This window comes from Catharus ustulatus, chromosome 11 (genome assembly GCF_009819885.2).
Source record: "Catharus ustulatus isolate bCatUst1 chromosome 11, bCatUst1.pri.v2, whole genome shotgun sequence".
Lineage (NCBI taxonomy): Eukaryota > Metazoa > Chordata > Aves > Passeriformes > Turdidae > Catharus > Catharus ustulatus.
The window spans coordinates 2,219,888-2,240,298 of record NC_046231.1 but is presented as its reverse complement, the minus strand read 5'-3'; the positions used below and the strand labels follow the sequence as shown (position 1 = coordinate 2,240,298).

The 20,411-nt window shown below is 41.4% G+C and overlaps 1 protein-coding gene across 2 annotated transcripts in view; it reads left to right on the top strand.

The window, feature by feature from the left end:
- The window catches only part of PEPD (peptidase D), a 153,869-nt gene that overhangs the window by 42,180 nt on the left and 91,278 nt on the right, over positions 1 to 20,411 (top strand). For both annotated transcript variants that reach the window (XM_033069465.1, XM_033069464.1), the window contains 2 exons: positions 6,732 to 6,807; positions 8,167 to 8,213. In XM_033069465.1, coding sequence (XP_032925356.1) covers positions 6,732 to 6,807; positions 8,167 to 8,213 — 123 coding nt within the window. The remainder of the gene's footprint in view (positions 1 to 6,731; positions 6,808 to 8,166; positions 8,214 to 20,411) is intronic.

Sequence of the window (20,411 nt, the reverse complement as noted above, 5' to 3'; positions counted from 1 at the left end):
ACCACCTTGAAGGCACTTGGTGGGGGGACTTTCAAGAACTGGGAAAGTAATCTACCAAAGGCCACATGGTTAGTGAATACCCGAGGTTCCACTAACCGAGCAGGCCCTGCCCAATCTGAGCTCTTGGGAACACCAGATGGGGATAAGGGTCCAGTGGTACACATGAGAGGTATGCTAGGGAAAACTGTTTGGGTGAACTCTGCCTCCAGCAAAGACAATCCTGTCCGTGGGGTGGTTTTTGCTCAAGGACCAGGTTGTACCTGGTGGGTGATGCAAAAGGATGGAGAAACCCGATGCATACCCCAAGGAGACCTTGTTCTCGGGTGAACTACCTATGATACTGTGTCTGTAACTGCATGTATGTATGTAATTTAAAGGTTCTAATTTAATGTAGTATGTTAGCATGGAAAAAAATTTGGGGTGGATAATGTTGTGGGTTGGCGAGGTTTAGAAATTTTTTCCCATTATTATGTTAAGCTAGCCGGGATGGCTCTCCTATTAGCCGTTAAGAGCTGGAGACAAATGACTAGCTGAAGCAATGATGGCCCATTAGGGAAAGGTGGAGTCCTGCTTTTGTTTTCGGCAAGTAAGAGGACACTGGGGGTAGGAGAACTCTACAGCTCGCCGGCCGAACTCGAGGAGAGAGGTTCTTTTTCTCCTGTTGGGATCAGGCTTCTTGGATTTGGACTGCTAAAGCTTCCTGCTTCCTCTGAACAACTGGGAACTGGGACGCCCACGGTGAGCAGAGTTTCCTTCCTCACCCTTTTCTTCCACCTGGGGCGTGAGGCCACCTGGCCCCCTCCCCTGCCCCTGCAGCAGCCGCGACTAAGAAGCCGCCCGCCCTGGTCCATCGGAGAGCCATCGGTGACTGAAAAAGGGACTGGGACTGAATTCCGTTCTGTTCTGTCACTGTTTTTTTTTTCTTTCGTATAGCTGATGCTGTTTTTGTTTGTCTTATAAATATTTCAGTAAAGAACTGTTATTCCCAACCTATACCTTTTCTGTGCCTGCGAGTTCCTGAATTCCCTTTTCCTGGTAATACTGTCCCTTTAAACCGGGACAGGTCAGCATTGCTGACTTTGGCCACAGGATTGCTCCATAACTGAGGCTCTCTAGTTTTCCATTTAGGAAATCACTGAAGAAAGAGCACAGTGGATTTTTGTTAATGAATTAGTTTTTTATCTGAGCTTTTTTGTATGTGTGTATTAATCTAGAAATGAGGAAGCAAATCCTTAGTTAAGACAGATAAGCTTAAAATGCAAAACACAGGTGCACCGTCTGACTACCATTGTTGTAGCTTGTTATATTGCATGCTACTACATATTATGCTCTTTAATGTTTATTTTTAGCACACATGCTGAGAACCATCTTCTGCTGTCTCCATCTACAGCTAATTGCCAGCTTGAAAACTGTGGAGATGTTTTTTGAACATCAGTAATTTCAGAACAGTTAGAATTATTATAAGGTCACATATCTGTTGTGGTAGATATTTTTCATTTCTTGGCAGGACAAAAAGCTGCAAAAGGGAAATGGGAAGTGGAGAGGTTTTGTGTAGACATTGCTGCATTCCCTGATTGTGGATGGGCCTGGAGCTGGGGCAGTGGACTCATTGCTCCTGCTCATGACTAAGGGGGACTGGTTTTTAGATCTTGCCTATTCTTGCACCGTTCCTTTTCCTAAACAGAGAAGTTATGTTAGAGGTTTGATTTCTGAATTTAAGAGGGCTGAGGAGGAGGACCTGGAGAGGACCCTGTCTGACTTCCAAGCTTTGCTCTGAAGACACAGCAGGACAACAGGGACAGAGATGGCAATTTTAGCTGCAGAAGCTTTTGGAGTGGAGCTACAGACTTTTTTCCAAGGTGTTTCCATCCACCTTACCAAGATGTCATAAGCTTTTCTTCTCTGTGGTTTCAGTTAAAGGGTGATTAAAACTTCTTAGGGAACTCAGCTGTGGACAAGCACAAGGTCCATGCCCTGGAGGTTGTACTGAGAGAGGTGGAGCATTGAGGCAGTAGAAAGGCAGCACTTGGAGCTCGGGTGGAAAGAATCATCTCTTCAGTGAATTGTGAGAGGCAGCCTGGAATTCTGATTTAGTTCTTCCTGCAGCCTCATGGAGGAGGGGTGCTTGGTATGCACCTTCCCTACACCTGCCTTTCAAGGAAAGGGAATTCTAAGTAAAGGAAAAGCTCAGATTTGTATTCAGAAATGCTTTTAAAGGTTTTACTGACTTTGGTGGCTTTCATTTTAAGTCAGATTTATGTTAAAGATGGTTGTTAGGGTTTAAGTGTCTGGTGAAATTACCATGTGAATAACAGGTCATGTATATTAAAGCTTAGGAAAGTAAAAATCTCCTTGGAATGTCAAGTTACCAGCCAAGAAAGTTTGTTTGGAAAGCAATATTTTTTGAGTTAAGAAAGTTTTTCTTTTAGGAAGATGAATTCTTTTGGGTTATATTCTGGGGTAGGAAATTGCATCCTTTGAATCATCTCCTTGCAGGGATGCATTTCATTTCAGATTTGGCAAGCTCTGAACTACTGTGTTTTACATGGTACTTGTCAGAGGAACTTTGCTGTATGCCATGCTGTCGAACTGCCAGCTAGAGATGAAATGGCTGAGCTTTCTGAACCAGCCAGGGAGAACTGGGAGCTACAAAAGGCAACTCTAGTATTATACAGTCTTCTAACAAAATGCAGAAAAATGGTTCAATACTGACAAGAGGCAAAGTGTTTGTAGTTAAGGATCTGTTCCCTCTCTTGCTTACTTTTTCAAGATCTCGTAATTTTCTGATTTAGTATGGAACTTAATGATAAAACACAAGAATTCAACCTTACACTGGATTTCAGCAGTTTGCAGATGGTGTTTTAATTTTTTTTTTATTTTATTGAGTGGATGTATTTCCAAACAGGTTTTAAAAGTTTCATTTCAGAGTTAAATGCTTCCATTTCAAATTTCATAGTGAATGGATAGGGATAGGTTAAGTATTGATTCCAGTGTTTTGAAAAGAAAATGTCATCTAACAGAAATAAGAATTCAAACTTGTCCAAATGATCTCCTTAGAAATGAGGAGGTTTTTTTTTGACACCAACACTTAGCCAAATGGCCTTTTGTTCCTGTAATTTTCCAGTGTCTATCACAATCATGGTGTTGCTAGAAGTAAACATTTAGTAATGTGCAGCTCTCTTTGTACACTCTTTGTATAGACTGTATTTTCCTGTAAGCTCAATGAAAATGGGGTTTGATGGTTTGATGTGATTTCATAGGTTCTGTATTTTGCATTATTTTGATGGAAAGCTATCATCATTTCTTTGTGAAAAGTGATCTGTACATTAATGTCTTAAAACTGTGCATTTGCTTTTTGTCTTTTCAGAGGTTTTTCTATCTATGCTGTAAACTTCATAACATTTTTGAATCCCTGTCTTTGGTATTCCTGCACCTGTCTTTCAGAATTGTACTGTGGTGCCTCTCCTTTGCACATGTGCATTGCTGTGCTTGCTGGCTTTGATGCTAATTCAGTTAGGAAGTTTTTATACATTGCAGAAGAGCATAAATGTACAAACCGTGGTAGAGAAATTTCTGTAAATAAAATGTGGAAAGGTAAGAGCAGAGGTGAGAAAGGGAGGCAGGCCTGTGAAGTCTGCCCACATAGGCATCATCCTTACATATCAGGTGGTCTGTAAATCTAGTTAATTTCCAGAAGGAAAAGGAGGAGTGGACATTCCCAGGTGTTTTCCATGTATGTCACAAAAAGGAGATATTAAGGTTGCACACACGTACTAAAAAGCAGCAAAACAAGCAGCTGATGAAACACTGATCTGATAACTGTAAACAAATACTTCTGGCATTATCAGAGTTGCAGAATGCACAGAGAGAACCAATTTATGTATCTTTGAGAAGAGCACTGGTTTAGGAATATACATTTATGTGAGTTTCAGCCTCATAATTGCCTCAAATTCTGTATGCTTTTGACCACTTGATTAGGTCATGCATGTAATTTGGTATCCAGACATTTTAAATGCCCAAATGCACTTTGAGGATTGAAATGATACTTGTTTATATTAAAGGTTCTCTGTCCTGTTGGATGAATGACATGTGTGAAAAGACCAGCTGCTCATATGGCTAAGTGAAAATAAAAGCAGAAAATGTGTGTAAAAGGAGAATGAGGAAGAAGAAATGTTTTTACACTGGTAAAACCAGGCAGGAAAAAAAAGTTGAAAGTATTAGGTCAGTCCTGACACTGACTTGTGCTTCTAGTTCAACTGAGTGCCCCCCAGCTAATCGGCCTTACATGTGGAATCTGTACATTGTGGCAATTGCATTATCAGAGCCTGGAAATTATTTGTTCCCATTACAATATTTGTGTGTTTATGCAGAGGCTGTAACTGGCCCAAGAACTGTTTTTAATGAAATGTTGAAGTTCACATTCACAGAAAAGGTGGTATTTTCTTCCTGTCCTGATTTTGGAAGTGGGGGAAAACATCATGAGAGCTGTGGACACATCATGTGCAAGATTGCCCTGAAGTGGCAACCACTGCTGTAAAGCTGACTTGGGAGTGTGCTGCTTTCTGCACTGCTAAAGCAGTGAGGAGGTGGTAAAATACAGATTTTCTACTGCCCAGACAGGATGTGAGAACTCCACCAGCAGTACCACTGGAAGCCAGGAGCCCCGTGTCTGGTGTAGGCTGCAGTTGATTCTGTTCCCTGCACAGCTGTACATCCTCCCGCTCCTTCCTCCTGGTGATTGGGTAGTGGGTTTTGTTGGTCTCAGAATGACTATTTTCTGTGAAGTATATCAGTGTCTGACCTTGTGTAAATGAAGGGGTTGCATTGCATAAATAGTCAGTCTGAGGCTGAGCATGAATTTCTAAATTCAAACTGATTCTGAGAAGTTGTGATCTAATACAAACACCTTGATTCTGAAGCCTTATGCCCACATCAAGGGAAATTGTTTCTAACACTGTTTGCACTTGCTGTAGAGCAGTTACTAAGTTTTATTACTAGCAGATTCCAACAAAGAGATTAGACAACTGAATTATGAAACAACCAATTTTTCGGGCAATTGCAGATCATGGATATGTACTGTATACTGCAAGTAATATAAAGGCACATCAAACAAGTATTAAATTACCCTGCTAGCACATGCAGTCATCCAAGGAACAGGATTAAAAAAAAAAAAATCTATAAGCCTTTGCTTCCTCATTCTAACTGGAATATATTTGAGTACTCTTTTTTATGTCTTGGCTGAAAGACAGGAGTGGAAGTTTGTTTCCTCACTCATGGTCAGTAGATTTTACCATCCCAGTGTAATTTTGTCACCTGGGTGTGTATTTTAAAACCTTATACTTCTCATTCTCAATTGCCTAATGATTATTTTGTGTCATATTCCCTTTGACTAAGAAAGTCAATCCACTCCCCTCTTCCCCTCTTTGTAAAAGCATTTTGATCAATATCAGGATTTTACAAAGATACCTTTACTCTTGCCAGAAGAGATGTGTTGGAAGGGGTGGCTATGCTGTAATAATGCACTGCCTGTGGGAAATGCTGTAATCTCACATCAGAGGCACTGATGGCTGAGAAACCTGTTTGTGGACTCATTAAAACAAACTGCAGAGCAAAAATATAGTAAATAGATTTCTGCAGCAGTGTGAGGAGGAGCACGTTGCAATAAAAAGAGGGGTCTTGGTGGCAGTTTCAAAGTGTGACAGTTACGGTTCTTTGTAACTGCTGCAAACCCTGGAGTGCAGCTCGAAAACTTGATTGAGATATTTTCATACAATTCAATAGATGTAGTTCTGTACTTTGTAAACAGTGTGTACTTCACAGCTGCCTTTGAGATGGGCTTGAAAAATACCAGGAATTCAGTTTGTGCAACAGTGGAAGGAGCATGTGGTGTTCAACAAAGGTTATGGAAAAGTGTCACTCAATAGGTGCTTTTATTTTAAACACATGATAGAAATACATGTAAAGAAGAGTTAAATGATGCATTTTTGATATGAGTTCAGAAGAGACTATCAAGGCTCATAAACGTACATGAATTCAGTATCTCATAAGGCACAAAGAGTAGGATGGGGTTTTTAGGGCATTGGTTTGTTTGGGGTTTTATGGTTTTTATCTTCCTTCAGAAGCATGTGAATGAATGGACATCATGGCTGTAATTTTTGCTGCTGTGGTTTCTGAATTTCATGGTTTGGGGTTTTTAATACCAAACAAAAGTAGCATTTTTTTTCATACCACCCAATGCCTACCTTTTGAGTTATTGCAAATAAGTGGGAGTTGGGATTGTGCTGAACAGAAATTCTGGAGCTCTGGGAATTTAAATACGTAAAATAGTTTCAAATTGTGTTTTAAAGGAAATTGAGCATGCTTGTAGAAATGTTCCATTTGAAGTAGTGTTAGAGTTTTTACAAATGCAGAGCTGCATTGGTTTTGTTCCTAATGTATCGTAGAATGAATTGAAAAAATGCTGGTTGAACCACTTGTTTATAAGTATTAAATAGGGCAGGCTGATGTTTGAAATTCTTGTGACTTCTCTTTGTAAGATTGTTTTGCTAATGCTGAATCAATGCCAGCAATACTTTGCTGTCATGAATACTGTAATAGCTGTTTGCTCTTGAGGTGTACTTGATCTAATCTTATTATAGGTGATGCATATTATTTTCAGGGGTTTTTCCTTTTGCATTCTTAAGCTGTGGAGTTGCAGTCTAACACGCTATCTCTTCTTCTTCTCTTTTAAGTCGTGTCATTAAGACAGACATGGAGTTGGAAGTTCTGCGCTACACCAATAAAATCTCCAGTGAAGCTCATAAAGAGGTAATGGATCCTTTACTGTTAATAATTTTTGCTCTTAGTGTAGCAGTGGTACTCAGAAAATGTCCCAAGCAACCCAGAATTGCTTAGTAATAAAATAATGGAAAGGCTGGATAGAAATAAGAGGAAAATATCCCTTCTATTACAGCCCAGTAATACACCTTGCATTGTCCTTGAACTCACGGGTGCGTTTGTGATGTGTGAGAAATGAAGTGTGGGTTTGGGTAAGAGCTCACCTCAGCAGAAGGTGACCTGCTTGCAGTCTGTCTGCTCTGTGTGCACAAATACCTGTATAATGATGAAGAAAGAAAAGATCAAGATTATTCAGGCCCATGTGCAGCTCTGAAAAGTTTAACTAGCAGGTAACTTCCCAGATCCTGATGGACTGGGGATGTCTTTCCATGCAGTGTAGGACAGGGAGAGCATTCCTCAGGGTGCTCCTCAGAGCTGGCTATGTCCCTAGGGCAGTGCTGAACTTTGCTGTTTTGTTGCCATACCAGTGTGGCACTGACAAGTCCAGGCTCTCAGCAAGGCTGCTCGGGTTGGACCTGGCACTACACCAGGGGAGCTGCAAAATCAACTTGGCTGTCAGTCCTGTACTGCACAGAGTGAGGCAGATCTGCCTGGCAGTCCTGAGAGTGGTGATGACCAGGGGCAGCTTAGGTAAAAGCAGCTGATGAGGTTCCTGACCCAGCTGTTGTCTTAGCTCCTGCTCCTCAGGTATCCAAACTGTGAAGGGTAAGATTGTTTGAAAATGAATATTGTAAAATTGAAAACTGAAAGGAGTTTTCTCATTTTGCATTCATACTCCTTGATTTTTCATCTTCCTTGAATAATCTTACCACATCTGAGAGTATTTTTTCCTGTAAAGCAGCTCCCTGGAACTTCTATAATACAGAAACAAAGGAATACAGCTTTTAGCAAATCTGAGAACAAGGACTAGATTTATGACTTGTAAACCAGTGTTAGCTCTAGTATTTTTCTGTTGACTCAGATTTCAAAATGTAAAAGGGACTCTCCCATTGTAGGATAATCCAGTTTATAGCTTTGTTTTGCCTAAGTAGAACAAAAGGACTTGCTACCAAGTTCACCACTTTTTACAGTTGGTATTTTGATGAGCTGCACTTTATTAGGATATAGTAGTTTGGCAATTAAACTCGCTTTATTGCTGGGGACTGCAGGCATTTTTAAAGATTAAAGTGTTTGATTCCAGTGTAGTTTTAAAGTGCATCTACTGGTGTAAATTTAAATGAAATACAGATGATATTTTTGTAATATAGGTTTCTCTGGAGATAGTCATAAATTTATAAATATGAGATTCCCTCCTGCTATGATGGTCCCATGCTAATATGTATCTTACAGGTAATGAAGGCTGTAAAAGTAGGAATGAAGGAATACGAGCTGGAGAGGTAAGAGTTCTTACACTAATTATAATATAAAGGATAATATCTCTGTAGTAGGGGGAAAAGCAATAGCTGAGACAATGCAGTAACATGGATTCAGTTGAGACTGAGAGTTCATTGGTTTTTGAAGGCCATTCTAAGCATTATTTTATTATTATTTAATCAGTTTCAAACATGCATTTGATGAGTTGTGATTATTTTTTGGTTAAGTGTAGCATCTCTCTCTTCCTGGAGTTACAGTAATTTACAGAAGCTTGATGAATAGCTGTTTTCATTGTTAGAAGCCATCCAATAAAATGGTGTTTATGGTTAAACATTGCCTTTAGTCTGGTTGTGCTTGGAAGATTGCATGAGTGGGTGTTTAAGATTCTTAGGAAAAGCTGTGTTCAATTCCATTTTACAATTACAAGGCAGCAGTACCTGTACTTAGCCGGCACAAGGAGCTCAGCTCATGTGTGATGGGTGTTCTGCAGCTGCTAAGTCAATGAGAAAGCAGCAGATATCTCTTATGTTGAAAAGATCATGCTGTACAGGCACCCATGAGGGTTTGGCTGGTCCTAACTGATATACTAATGATGTGTGTAGATCTAAGGAAAACACTGCCTCCTCTCTTGAATCAATAATTACATTAGATCATCAGCATTTATCATATAAAGCTTGGTTTGGATCATCAGGTCCATTTATTTTTAGCTTGTACATGGTATTTTCAATTTTCAAAGTTATTAGCATGAGGAAGAAATAGAAAATAGCAGTCATATGTCAGTTACTGTGGTTTCTTGGCAGTAATTTTTCAAAGGCTTGTAAGCAGGCTAGAGTAGCACCCAGGGAAGTGAATATAAAGAGACCACAATATTCATCATCAGGATTTCAAGGTACCTCAAAAGACAAAGTCCTTAGAATATATATGAAGAAACTAATGTTACATTTAAGCAGTTTAAATTTCAGCAGGCTCATGTCTATAATGTCAGTGCCTCAAATTGCATCTACATATACCACCAGGTAACAGGGGGAAAAATTGTTTACATTCTGTCTTTATTTATGAACTTTGTGTTTCTGTTCATTTTATACACTGGCCATGCTATACATGCTAATAGTGAAATTTTCGGTCTGAAATCTAAAATTTCCCTAGAGCAGAATTTGGTCTCAGGTGCTTTTAAATGTCATGATCCTGGCAGGATGATTTAAATGTCATACAACAACTACATATATAAACACTCTTCTATAAGTCTGTAAGGTGTATTGCCTTTTTTCTCCAGGGCTTTCATTCTTCACTGGCTAACTCCTTTCATACACATCAGCTTCTGGAAAGATGATTTGTGTCTTTCAATTGAAAAAAATAAATAAAGCAGCTACTACACCTATTTAAAGTTGCCTTCTATTCTTCCATACATCTTGATGGATTACATTTCTTGAAAGAGTTTTAGCTAATGAAAGAGGTCTTGGCAGGCTGCTCTACTCTGTCTGCCTTGGAGACTATAATTAGGATTTCAGGTGGAATTCATCCCTGCACCCATTCCTTTAAGGAAAAAGGGCTCTAAAAATTTAAACACTGTTTGCTATTCTTACATCTGTTAGGAAGAATAATGGCAGAGATCCCAAAAGCAATTAAAATTTTCTGTTACTGGATGTAGGACTTAAGTGTTGCCTTTTCTTTGTCCATTTGGTTAAACACTGGTAAATTATCTTAAACCAGTAATATGTTCATGCTGAGATATATAAAAAATAAATGTATTTAACTGCAACTAAAGTCAACCCTGACTTCTTTTCTGGTTTGTTATTATTTAACTTTAATGTGTGGTCGGTTGACTTTAAGGAGACAGCCGAGGCAATTATCTACTAACAGTAATTCACAGCATGTGATTGCATGTAAAGTAGTTTTGGTAGGTCAGATTCTGGGTTTTCTCTGGAGCAGTTTGTTTAGTATTTGTGCTTATCTCATGTTTAATTAACTTCTTTAATTAAAGGCTTTTAATTTTGAAACTGCTCTGTAGTGAATATATTGTTAAAGTGTAGCAAAATGGTAAAAAAACCTTTTTCAGCTTGAGAAATGTGTGAATAAAACTTTGCTGTGATTTCAGCAAAGTTATTGAAGTGTGCATATGTTGACAAAGATGTTTGACATCTATATATCAACACACTGAAAGTACTAATTTAGGACCTACAGTTACCTGTTTCAGAGTGCTCTGAAGTCTTGGAGATAACTTCTCTAGATCAGTGTTTATCAATTGCTAGATTACATCTGTGTACTTTTTACCAAATGAAGTGTGGAATCTTCTGTGCATTTCCTCATTTGTTCCCTTTCTATCAAAAAGAACATTTTTAAGGTTGGGTGGCTACTTGGAATGTCAGTTTGGTCGGGGAATAGTGTGAAAGTGTGTGCTGTAGCAACCGGTGATTGACTTCCTGCATCATGAGTTCTGGACACAGCTGTTGTATGCATTGCCCATTTTGGTGGGGTTTATCCTCTGAATAATACTGAAGATGCTGTTGCTACCAAATGTCTGTAATATCAGAATAAGACTCTCCAATACAAAAGTTGTGTTAAAGAGACCATAATTTATTCAGGCCTGAGGTTCATTCTGGAGATCCTAACCTAATGTCACCATGTGGATCTGTAAGACTGTTGCTTATAGACACTTGCTACACGCATATTAAAATTTAGCTATTACCATAAATCCCACCCCATGTTCCCAGAGATTCAGTCCGTTGTTTTCTCTGTCTTGGCACTCTTAAGCCAGATGTCTTCTTATCTTCCAGCTGTCCTTGCTGAAAGCAGCTTTTGCATGCCTTGTTTCTTTACTAAAAGCTTCACAGGCACAGTAAAATGAATTAACTCTTTTGGTGTCACTGTGCTAGGACTGTGTGGACAGTGCTGAGGTCATTAAATGATGATGTATTTATCACTGCCTTGATGATGCACCAAACCAGCCCTGAACACCCATTCCTCTGTCTGACCCCCCTGGATTATGTGACTGTCTCTGCAGGAGCATCTGGGGCTTACCATGCAAAGATCTGATCCCAGTGCCCAAACCCTGGGTCCTGATCCTTCACAGTGGAGCCTTTTAAAACAGAGGAGCATTGGCTACTGCACAGGGGGCAGTGGCTAGTGTGCAGGGAGCAATGGCTATTGCACAGGGAGCAATGGCTAGTGCACAGGGAGCAATGGCTAGTGCACAGAGCAGCCAGTGTGGGCAGCAGGGCAGGGGGGATTGTGCCCCTCTGCCCCTCAGGTGAGACCCTGAGCCCCTGCAGAGCTGCCCCAGCCCTGGGCCAGCACAGCAAGGAGCTGCAGCTGCTGCAGAGAGCCCAGAGGAGGCTCCAGGATGAGCAGAGCATGGAGCAGCTCTGCTGGCAGGAAAGGCTGGCACAGCTGGGATTGTTCACCTGCACAGGAGAAGCTTTGGGCTGAGCTCAGGGTGGCCTTGCAGGACCTGAAGGAGCTGCAGGAAAGATGGAGAGAGACAATTGGCAAGGGCTGGAGGGACAGGAGCCAGGGAATGGCTCCCAGTGCCAGAGGGCAGGAATGGATGGGATATTGGGAAAAAATTCTTCATTGAAGGGGAAATAATTGTGGGCATTTTGTATCAGTTAATACTAAACTTAAAATCTGCTATAAGAGCAATAATTTGAAGAATGATATAGCAAGAAAGCAGCTACAGAGGTTTTTTTTTGGTGGTTTACAATGCTTACAGACTATTTTTACACCATGCCTTTCTTACCAGCTGAGGCTGATAAAAGTTCTTTATCCCTGTTCTTTTTAGTGCTGTCCCTGATTCCAGAGCAGAGCTTGGGCTCTGAGATGAGTTGCTGTTATATTTGTCAGAGTTAAATTTCAGTGTCTGGGGAAGTCTGAGAGCACTCTCACAGATTATGGCTCTCATCTTTCATTTTTCTCTCTCTCCTCTCTTCTAGTGGAACAAACTGAAAATAAACCACACATTATTTCACTAAAAAAGAGAAAATATCCAGAATAATTTTATTTTCCTTTGGGTATTTCCTTTTAGTGAAATGCTGATGATTTCAGCTAATCATTATTTGCCACTTAGTATTGCCTGATTATTTTGCTCTTTGAATGTTTTCGAAAAAGTCACTGACTTCTGCAGCAAATGATCTTCAAAAATACTTGTTTTTTTCATGAGGCTGGATAGAATTTCAGCTAAATTGTAACCTTTGTAAGTCCTTCACGTAAGTGTGCATAGATAGTAAATACCAATGCCCACTGCAGCTGATAAAAGTACACAGGTAAACTCTGAATCTTTCAGAGTTGCTTTTTGGCATGGGAATTATGTCATGAGCCTCACTGCTATTTGTGTATTTTTATTAAACAAGAGACCAGCACCTAGTCTCAAGCAGCATGTCAGTCTGCTCGGTTACTGATACGTCTTTTATGTCCTTTTCTTTTCCTTCTTTTTGTTTTTTTTAACAGTTAGTGTTGTATAGCCTGGAAATGGCTTGACTGCCTTATTTCCCAAACTGCCTTGCAATTAGAGGTGATGTGTTTTTGAATGTAGGGTGCCACTATCAAAAGGTCAGTTTTAAAAGTTGAAATTACATGAGAAACAGAGAGAGAGGTGAAAGGTGACCTTTTCCCACATTTTAAAAACCCCAGTGCAATCCACGAATTTCTCCTTTGTTTCTGCAGGCCTGTGTGGTAGGACAAGAGCCTGCCTGCTATCAGGATGGTGGTTTGGTGTAAGATGATCTTGTACCTGCTATTATTTATTTGTCTGTGTATCTAGTTCTAGCACAAGGGTTGAAGGAAGAAATGGATCAGCCACAATCTCTGTTTTTACCAAGAAATCTTCACTACACAGCAGCCCAGGAGCTTCTGTTCAACATGGATGCACTGGTGCTGGCAGGAAGGAGTAGCTGAGGCAGTGGTTTTGTACCTGTGCCTGTGTTAGGGGCAGCAGGGGTCACCCAGGACTTGCTAAAAATGGCGATGTGAAATGATCAACAGTGTCCAGGGCCAGGCAGGCAGCTTAGTGCTGACAGCTCTGACAACAAATGCTGGGTACCTGCTAATTGCTTTGTTTGAGGGGGCTGCTGAATCTCATGTGTTCAGTACCAGAGGGAAGTCAGATATAATGTTTGCCTGGAAGAGCAGCTGGATTCAGAGAGAAACTTCGTGCAGCCTTTCCCTCCTGCCCACCTTCCCTATGTACAGCTGGGCCTTTGATGTTTTAAATTAGGCTGTCACCACTCATTTCCTACTCCAGCTGAAGTATGGTTGTAAATAGTCTTTAAATAAATGTAAATTTTAAAATTGCTTTAGAAAACCCCTGAGCATTGTTTCTCTTCTGTGACGTAGAGAGACACAACTGCAAATGTGTGCACACTCGACTTAGCAGAAATGGGGGAGAGACCTCCTGTCTCAGCACCTCTGCTTTAGGAATTGTAAATTCACTGCAGAAGTTTCAACTGCCCCAGCCCTGCACACATATGCCCACTCCAGTTGCCTGCTCTCCCCGTTCTGCCCAGATGAGAGGAGAAGTGTGGGAGTTAGGCATTTCTTGGGGTACTGCAACTTCAACTGGATTACCAGTAACAGTTTCAGTGTATTCCCAGTAACCTCTCAGCATTTGCCCTTTGCAGGAGGTCCTGGGGAAAGCTCAGGTGTCCTCTCTTTCAGTCACCTCCTGGTGCAAGGCTGCTGTTTAATTGCACAGGCCGCTCTTGTGATTGAAATTCCACATAATTGGGCTTTATGTTCTACAAAAAACTGTGAACTTGGACCATGTGAGAGATTTAAAAGAAGCTCCTCTATCATCACAGAGATACCAGAGAACAATTATCATGCTTGTATTGGAAAATGGTTGCTTTCAGAAAGAGAGCTGTGCAGGATGTACACCACGTGTGTGCATACAGAACTTGGCTCGTGGCATAGCAAGAGATAACCCAGCTTTGAATACTGTGTCACTGTATGTCCTCACAGGGTTAGTAGTACAGTAAACGTGATACTTCATAATTATCCTTTGATTATCTTTGTGGAAATTAAAAAGTAGTAGCATTTTTATTTGAATTTTCTAACTGATTGAAAATTGCAAGCATTATTAATTTCTAAGGATGTTTTCTACAGTGACTTACTATTAGTCACTGCAGCCACCATTACTATATTAAAGGAAGAACAAGCTTTCTTCTCAAATTAACAATGATCTCTGCTTTTACTGAATCTAGTGTGGTATTGAGATAGTGGACTAATTAACATTGCTAATGACAAGCTAAGATTGGAGATATGTGAAATGAAACTTACTGTAAAAGACAGCAGGCTGAAATTATTATTTGATGTGGATTTTGTTCATGCTTGTTCAGACAAGTCAAATGTAAAGATTCTACTGTGTGTGAGGCTTTATCTGCATTGTAACCTTTACCTCAATTATTTTTGCTAATTACTGATGAAGCAGAGAGATGAGAACTTTGTGTTTGTTGGCCATCTTCTGATAAACAGAATTGTTTGTGATTGTGATCAGACCAGAAGCTGAGCTTGAAGAAATGGGTAGAATACCAAGACTGTTTATTAATGTTGTGATATCACACACTGACCTGAAAATTAAACCTATTTTACACACATGAAAAGAAAAAGAGCAGATTTTGCTCCTTGCTGCTGGCATGCCCACTGCATAAATTCTTTTCCAAATTTGTTCTTAGAGCATCCTCATCATCATAGTGTGCAAGTGACATCTTACAGCTTGTTAAGCAGCATTTCTGATGTCTGTTGTGATGGCTCTTTTGTTTGTTTGATTTTTGTTTGGTTTGGTTGTTTGATGGTTGCATCATCTGTCTAGGGGATGAATTGTGCAGAATTGTGTGCTATTTTGGCAGGTGGTAGTTTTTTGAGTGTGTGCATTATCAACAGTATTGAAAAAGTATTGCAAGATCAGGGCTGTCATTACAGGATGATATGTAATCACAAAATCAAGGTTGGAAGAGACCTTAAAGATCAAGCCCAGCCATCAACCCAGTAGCACCACTATAAACTTTACACCACTAAACCATTTCCCAGTGCCAAATCCAGATTCCTCTTAATCACCTCCAGGGGTGGTGACTCCATCTTCTTCCTAAGCAAGTTATTCCACCTCCCAAACTGAAAAATATTTTTATGATACCTAGTGTGAGTCTCGTTGTCTTAGCTTGAGGCCATTTCCTCTTGTCCTCACACTGTAAGCACAGCAGAAGAGATCAGCTCAGCTCCCTGCACCCTCTTGTCAGGTAGTTAGGAAGAGTGACTCCAACCTTCTCTTCTCCAGACTGAACAAACAGCTCCCTCAGCTGCTCCTCATGGGCCATGTTTTGTAGATGCTTCATGAGCCTGTTGCCCTTCTCTGGACACATTCCAGCCCCTCCATGTCCTTTGTCAAATGAGGGGCCCAGAGCTGGACACAGCACTCCAGGTGTGGCCTCAGCAGTGCCCAGCAGAGGGGCAGGCACTGCCCTGCTCCTGCTGCCCACACTGCTGCTGATGCAGGCCAGGTGCCATTGGCTTCTTGTCCCTTTGGGCACACTTTGGCTCATGCCGAGGTGACTGCTTGGCCAGCAGGATGTGGCTCTTGGCCTTGTGGAGCCTTATACCACTGTCCTTGGCCCATGGATCGAGTCTGTCCAAGTGTCACTGCAGAGCCTTCCTGTCCTCCAGCAGATCCACACTCCCACCCAGCTGGGAGTCTGGAAATTGACTGAGGCTGCTCTCAATCCCATCCAGATCATCGATGTAGGTGTTAACCAGGACCAGCCCCAAAACTGAGCCCTGAGGAACACCACTAGCAACTGGCCCCAGCTGGACTTAGTTTCATTCACCATAACTCTCTGGGCATGGCTGTCAGCCAGTTTTTCACCCATCAGAGTCCACTCATCTAAGCCACAAGCAGCCAGTTTCTCCAGAGAATGCTGTGGGAGACAGTGTCAAATGCCTTACTGAAGTCTAGATAGACACATCCACAGCCTTTCCCTCATCTGCTAAGTGGTCACTTTGTCATAGAAGGTCAGGTTGATCAAGAAGGATCTGGCTGGGCTTGGTGCCCTGGTTGTCTTGCACAGGCCGTGTGATGGCACTCAGGATGGCTCCTTAGCTTTGCCCACAGCTGAGATCAGGCTGACAGGCCCAGAGTTCCCCAGATCAGCCCTCGAACCCTTCTTCTAGATGGGTTGCATTTGCTAATTTCTAGTCAGCTGGGACTTCTCCAGTTAACCAGGACTGCTGGAAGAGGATGAAGAGTGGTTTGGCCACTCTGGAGTGGCTTCCGTCAGGGCCCATAGATTTGTGAGTGTCTAACTGGCAGGGCAGGTCACTAACCACCTCCTTCTGGACTTCATTCTTCTCCCCATCACCAACCTCCAGCTCTAGGAGCTGTGTATCCTGAGGACAGCTTGTCCTGATACTGAAGTCAGAGGCAAAGAAGGCATTAAGTACCTCTGCCATTTCCTTATCCCCTGTCACTGCATAACTCTCTTGCATTCAAGAAATGATGGAGACACTCTTAATTCTCCTTTTGCTGCCAAGGTTTTTATAGAAACTTTTTTACTGTGTTTAACTGGAGAAGTCAGATCAAGTTCTAGTTGGACTTTGACTCTCCTGATCTGCCCCTACATGACCTCGTGTCAGCCTTGTAATCCTCTCAGATTACCTGATGCCTCTTCCACAGATAATAGATTCTCTTTTTTCCCCCTAATCTCCAGCCTGAGTTCTCTGTTTAACTAGGCTGGTCTTTCTCCCCAGCAACTTGTGTTCCTACACATGTAGACAGCCTGCTCCTGAATACTTAACAGTTCCTTTTAGAGCATGTCCAGCCTCTTGGACTCCTTTGTCCTCCAGGACTGACTCCCAAGGGACTCCATCAGTCAATGTCCTAAACAGGCCAAAGTCTACCTGCTGTAAGTCCAAGGTGGAAATTCTGCTGGTGTCCTTCTTTACTTCACCCAGTATAGAAAATGCTAACATTTCATGGTCACTCTGCTCAAGATGGTCACTGGTCACTGCTCACCCACCACTGGTCCTTTGTTCACAAACAGGCCTGTCAGGACACCTCTAGTAGGCAGGCAAAAGGAATGGAAAATGCTAGGAGTGCAGAGGAGTCTGAATGACATTAGACAGCAGAGGTGATGTTTCTGCTAAAATCAAATTGAACCTTCAGGCAATCTTGGCAAGTGAGAGCTACAAAGAGCTTGGCTGACAACTGACTCTGGCTCTCCCAATTCATCTGTTGAAACCTGTATATTTAAATGAACTAATGAAATATGTGAAGGGTGCACAAATTAATCTGTTAGTGTAAGGTATGTGAGGTACAGTTGCTATCACTTCTCAGTTGGTAGAAACCTTGTAAAGTGCCATATCCTTCAGGAGAATTAGACTGGATTTCTGCTTTTTCTTATTTCAGATTGAGCCTGCTACATCCTCTTGGTCAGTACTGAGTGGCAGAGGTGGGCAAGCATTCTTCTGTCTCTGGTTAGCAGATAATTGGCAAAAATTGTGTGGGGTTGTTGGGGTGCACAGTGTAACTGTAAGTTTAAGTGTTAGGACTGTGGGATATTTAGGATGTCATTTATTAAAAGCCTTTTGCCTGTGTAACCTCTGGATTTGCTCTGTAATGGAAGGTTTGATGTTGGATGTAGTATATTGCTTTGGGTCAACTTTCCTGTTTTGGGGTTTTTTTCTCTATTGTGTCTTTGAATGAAGAGAAGAACATGTCTGTTACTGCATATGTTGTTTGGGCTGAAAATTGCAATGGCATTCAGGAATTGGCTTCCCTGTCCCGCAGTATTTGCGGAGATTCCTGTGTTGTTTATGTTGAGGGAGGAGTCATCTGCTTTTCATCAGTAATTTTGTCTTTGTGAGAAGGAAGTGGGTATTGTGTTACAAGAAACCATTAAACTGAAGAAGGTCCTGGCCAGTACTGTTTCTGTTGCTGCTGCAGATTAGAGACTTGTGTCCAAAAGACCTGAGGGGGCCTAGAATTTGTTTGGATCAGGTGAACCTGTTGGTTTTTTTGGGCTGGTGGGACAAAGAAGCCTCTGTTACTCAAGGAGTTCTTGGGTAGATTATACAACTCCTTTCTGATAGTTTTCTGTTTTATTTTGTGCTTTATTTTCATATTGGCTCTAATACTTGGGATTGTTGTAGTGATTTTATCACCTGTGATAGATCCATGGAGCTTCATTTGGGTCCCTTGTGCAGTTTAGAATAACAATTGACAATTTATCCTGTTGCAGTTGGCATTAACTCTGATTTCCAGTGTTGGTGATTGGTCTCTCTGCCCTATCCTTCAGCCAGCTCAGGTGCTGGAAAGCAGCCTGAGCTCCAGGCAAAAGGAGCAGCATTTGTCCACATGGGTGTGGCTTGAGGCCAGTGAATGGAACGGGGTGCAAGGTGTTTACCAGTGAGGGGATGTGCAGATTTTTTGACCTGCCTTCAGAGCACCTGTGTGGTCGTTTGTTTGGTCCCTGCATAAAGAAAGGAATGTTGAAATGTTCCCAGGAATTGGAGAAGGTGTCATGGTACACTTAGCTGCAAAGTGTGTCTGGGTCTTGCTGAACCTGCTCCCTCAGCTTCTCTTCCCTTCAAAATTCTGACTTCTGCACCTGACTAAATTTGGTCCGGACAGTGTCATCATAAATTGAGTGCCATAATCTTTTATTATCCTTAAGGTAGTAGGTTTACATATCCCAAATGACAAATTACTGCCTTTTCCTCTCAGAATAGTTCAAGTATTCAAAAATCTATTGAGGGCAAATTAAGCTCTATGCTGGGACACCAACGCCCTTTTAACCTAAGCCCTTACTGCATTTCTGCTTGCTCTGGGTTGTTGAACACAAGTTCAAACTTCAAATATTCAATTTGAAACTGAAAGGAAGATTATGAGGCATTAGTGATTATGTTGGCACTCTGTCACTGAACAGCACTTATGCTATGTGGGTGGCTGTGTATTTGCTAAGAAGCGTAACTGAAGATGAAAGTTTAATTATTTCTTCAAGGCAAATCCTTTCTCCCATGGACTTAAACTTGCATAAGAAAAATGAAAATTCATAAGGAGTTTAAAAATTGGCTAAAATTAAAAACCATTTATTTTTACCCTATTTATTCTTCTGAATAATAAAATTTCCCCATGGGTTTTTGGAACATATGTAGAATAATTACACTGTAGAAGTGGTGCTTTAGCTCAGCTTCTGGAGCTAGGGCAAACATTGTGATTACGCTGCAAGCTTAAATCTGGGTCTTACAGAAAATCTCAGTCAAGGCTCTGTTGCCATCAAGTGCAAAAAACTGTGACCCATGGATTGGTCCCTGTGGGAGCAATTACTCTTTGCTGAGGTTTTTTTCCAGCACTGAATATTATAAATGTCAAAAAAAAGTTTAACCCTCAGTAAGAATGTTTTCATTCCTGCTGGCAAGAATAAAAATTTTTAGCTTGTATTTGCATTATTTTATGTTTGAGCCAGGATTTTTTTTAAAGCTTTTCTTTATAAACAACTGAAAGGTAAAAGTGCTCTCTTTTAAGTTGCAGTCTGCATGCCTTGGTGAAGACAAAATTGGGGCTGGAGCTGCCTGATGCTGCTCAATGCAGTGCTGTGCCCAGGCCTCTCCTGATGGGGCTTGGGCAGGTTGGATGCAGAGTGAATTGATGATTAAACCCTCCTGTGTGGCGGTGCAGCAGGAGGAGGGTGTGGAGGGAGTGTGGGGTTGCTTAGGAACAGGGCTGGCTGTGATGCTGAGCTGCAGCCCAGGGACACGTTTGGTGCAGGAGCAGCGCTCGCGCTCAGCACGGCTCTGCGGGGCCACTGGGGACTGGGAGCTGATCTTGCCTTTGGGAAACCCACATCCTTTGGAGGAGTGCAACATGGGTGTGCATTTCTGCTTTCTTAACTCTGCTCTCTGTTTAGGACTTACCAAATCAAAGCATGTCCATTATTCCTAGTAGAAATTAAAATTATATTTTTCTATTACCTAAGTGACAGATCCCAACCCAGCAGATTTCCTGCCCCTTCCCTATTTTCTCATATATATTCTTTGGTGCTGGATGAGTCTAGTCATTAACTGTGACAAAACTTTGATAAAATGGATGGAACTTGTATCATGTGTTCAAAGACTTTCGCAAAGTGACACTAGTTGTGAGATGCTAAGAGGAATGTTGTGCAAGACAAATGGGTCCCAAATATATCAACCTTGGGATAGGATGAGTCACCTTTACTTGTACTTTTTGTTTCTCAGTTAGT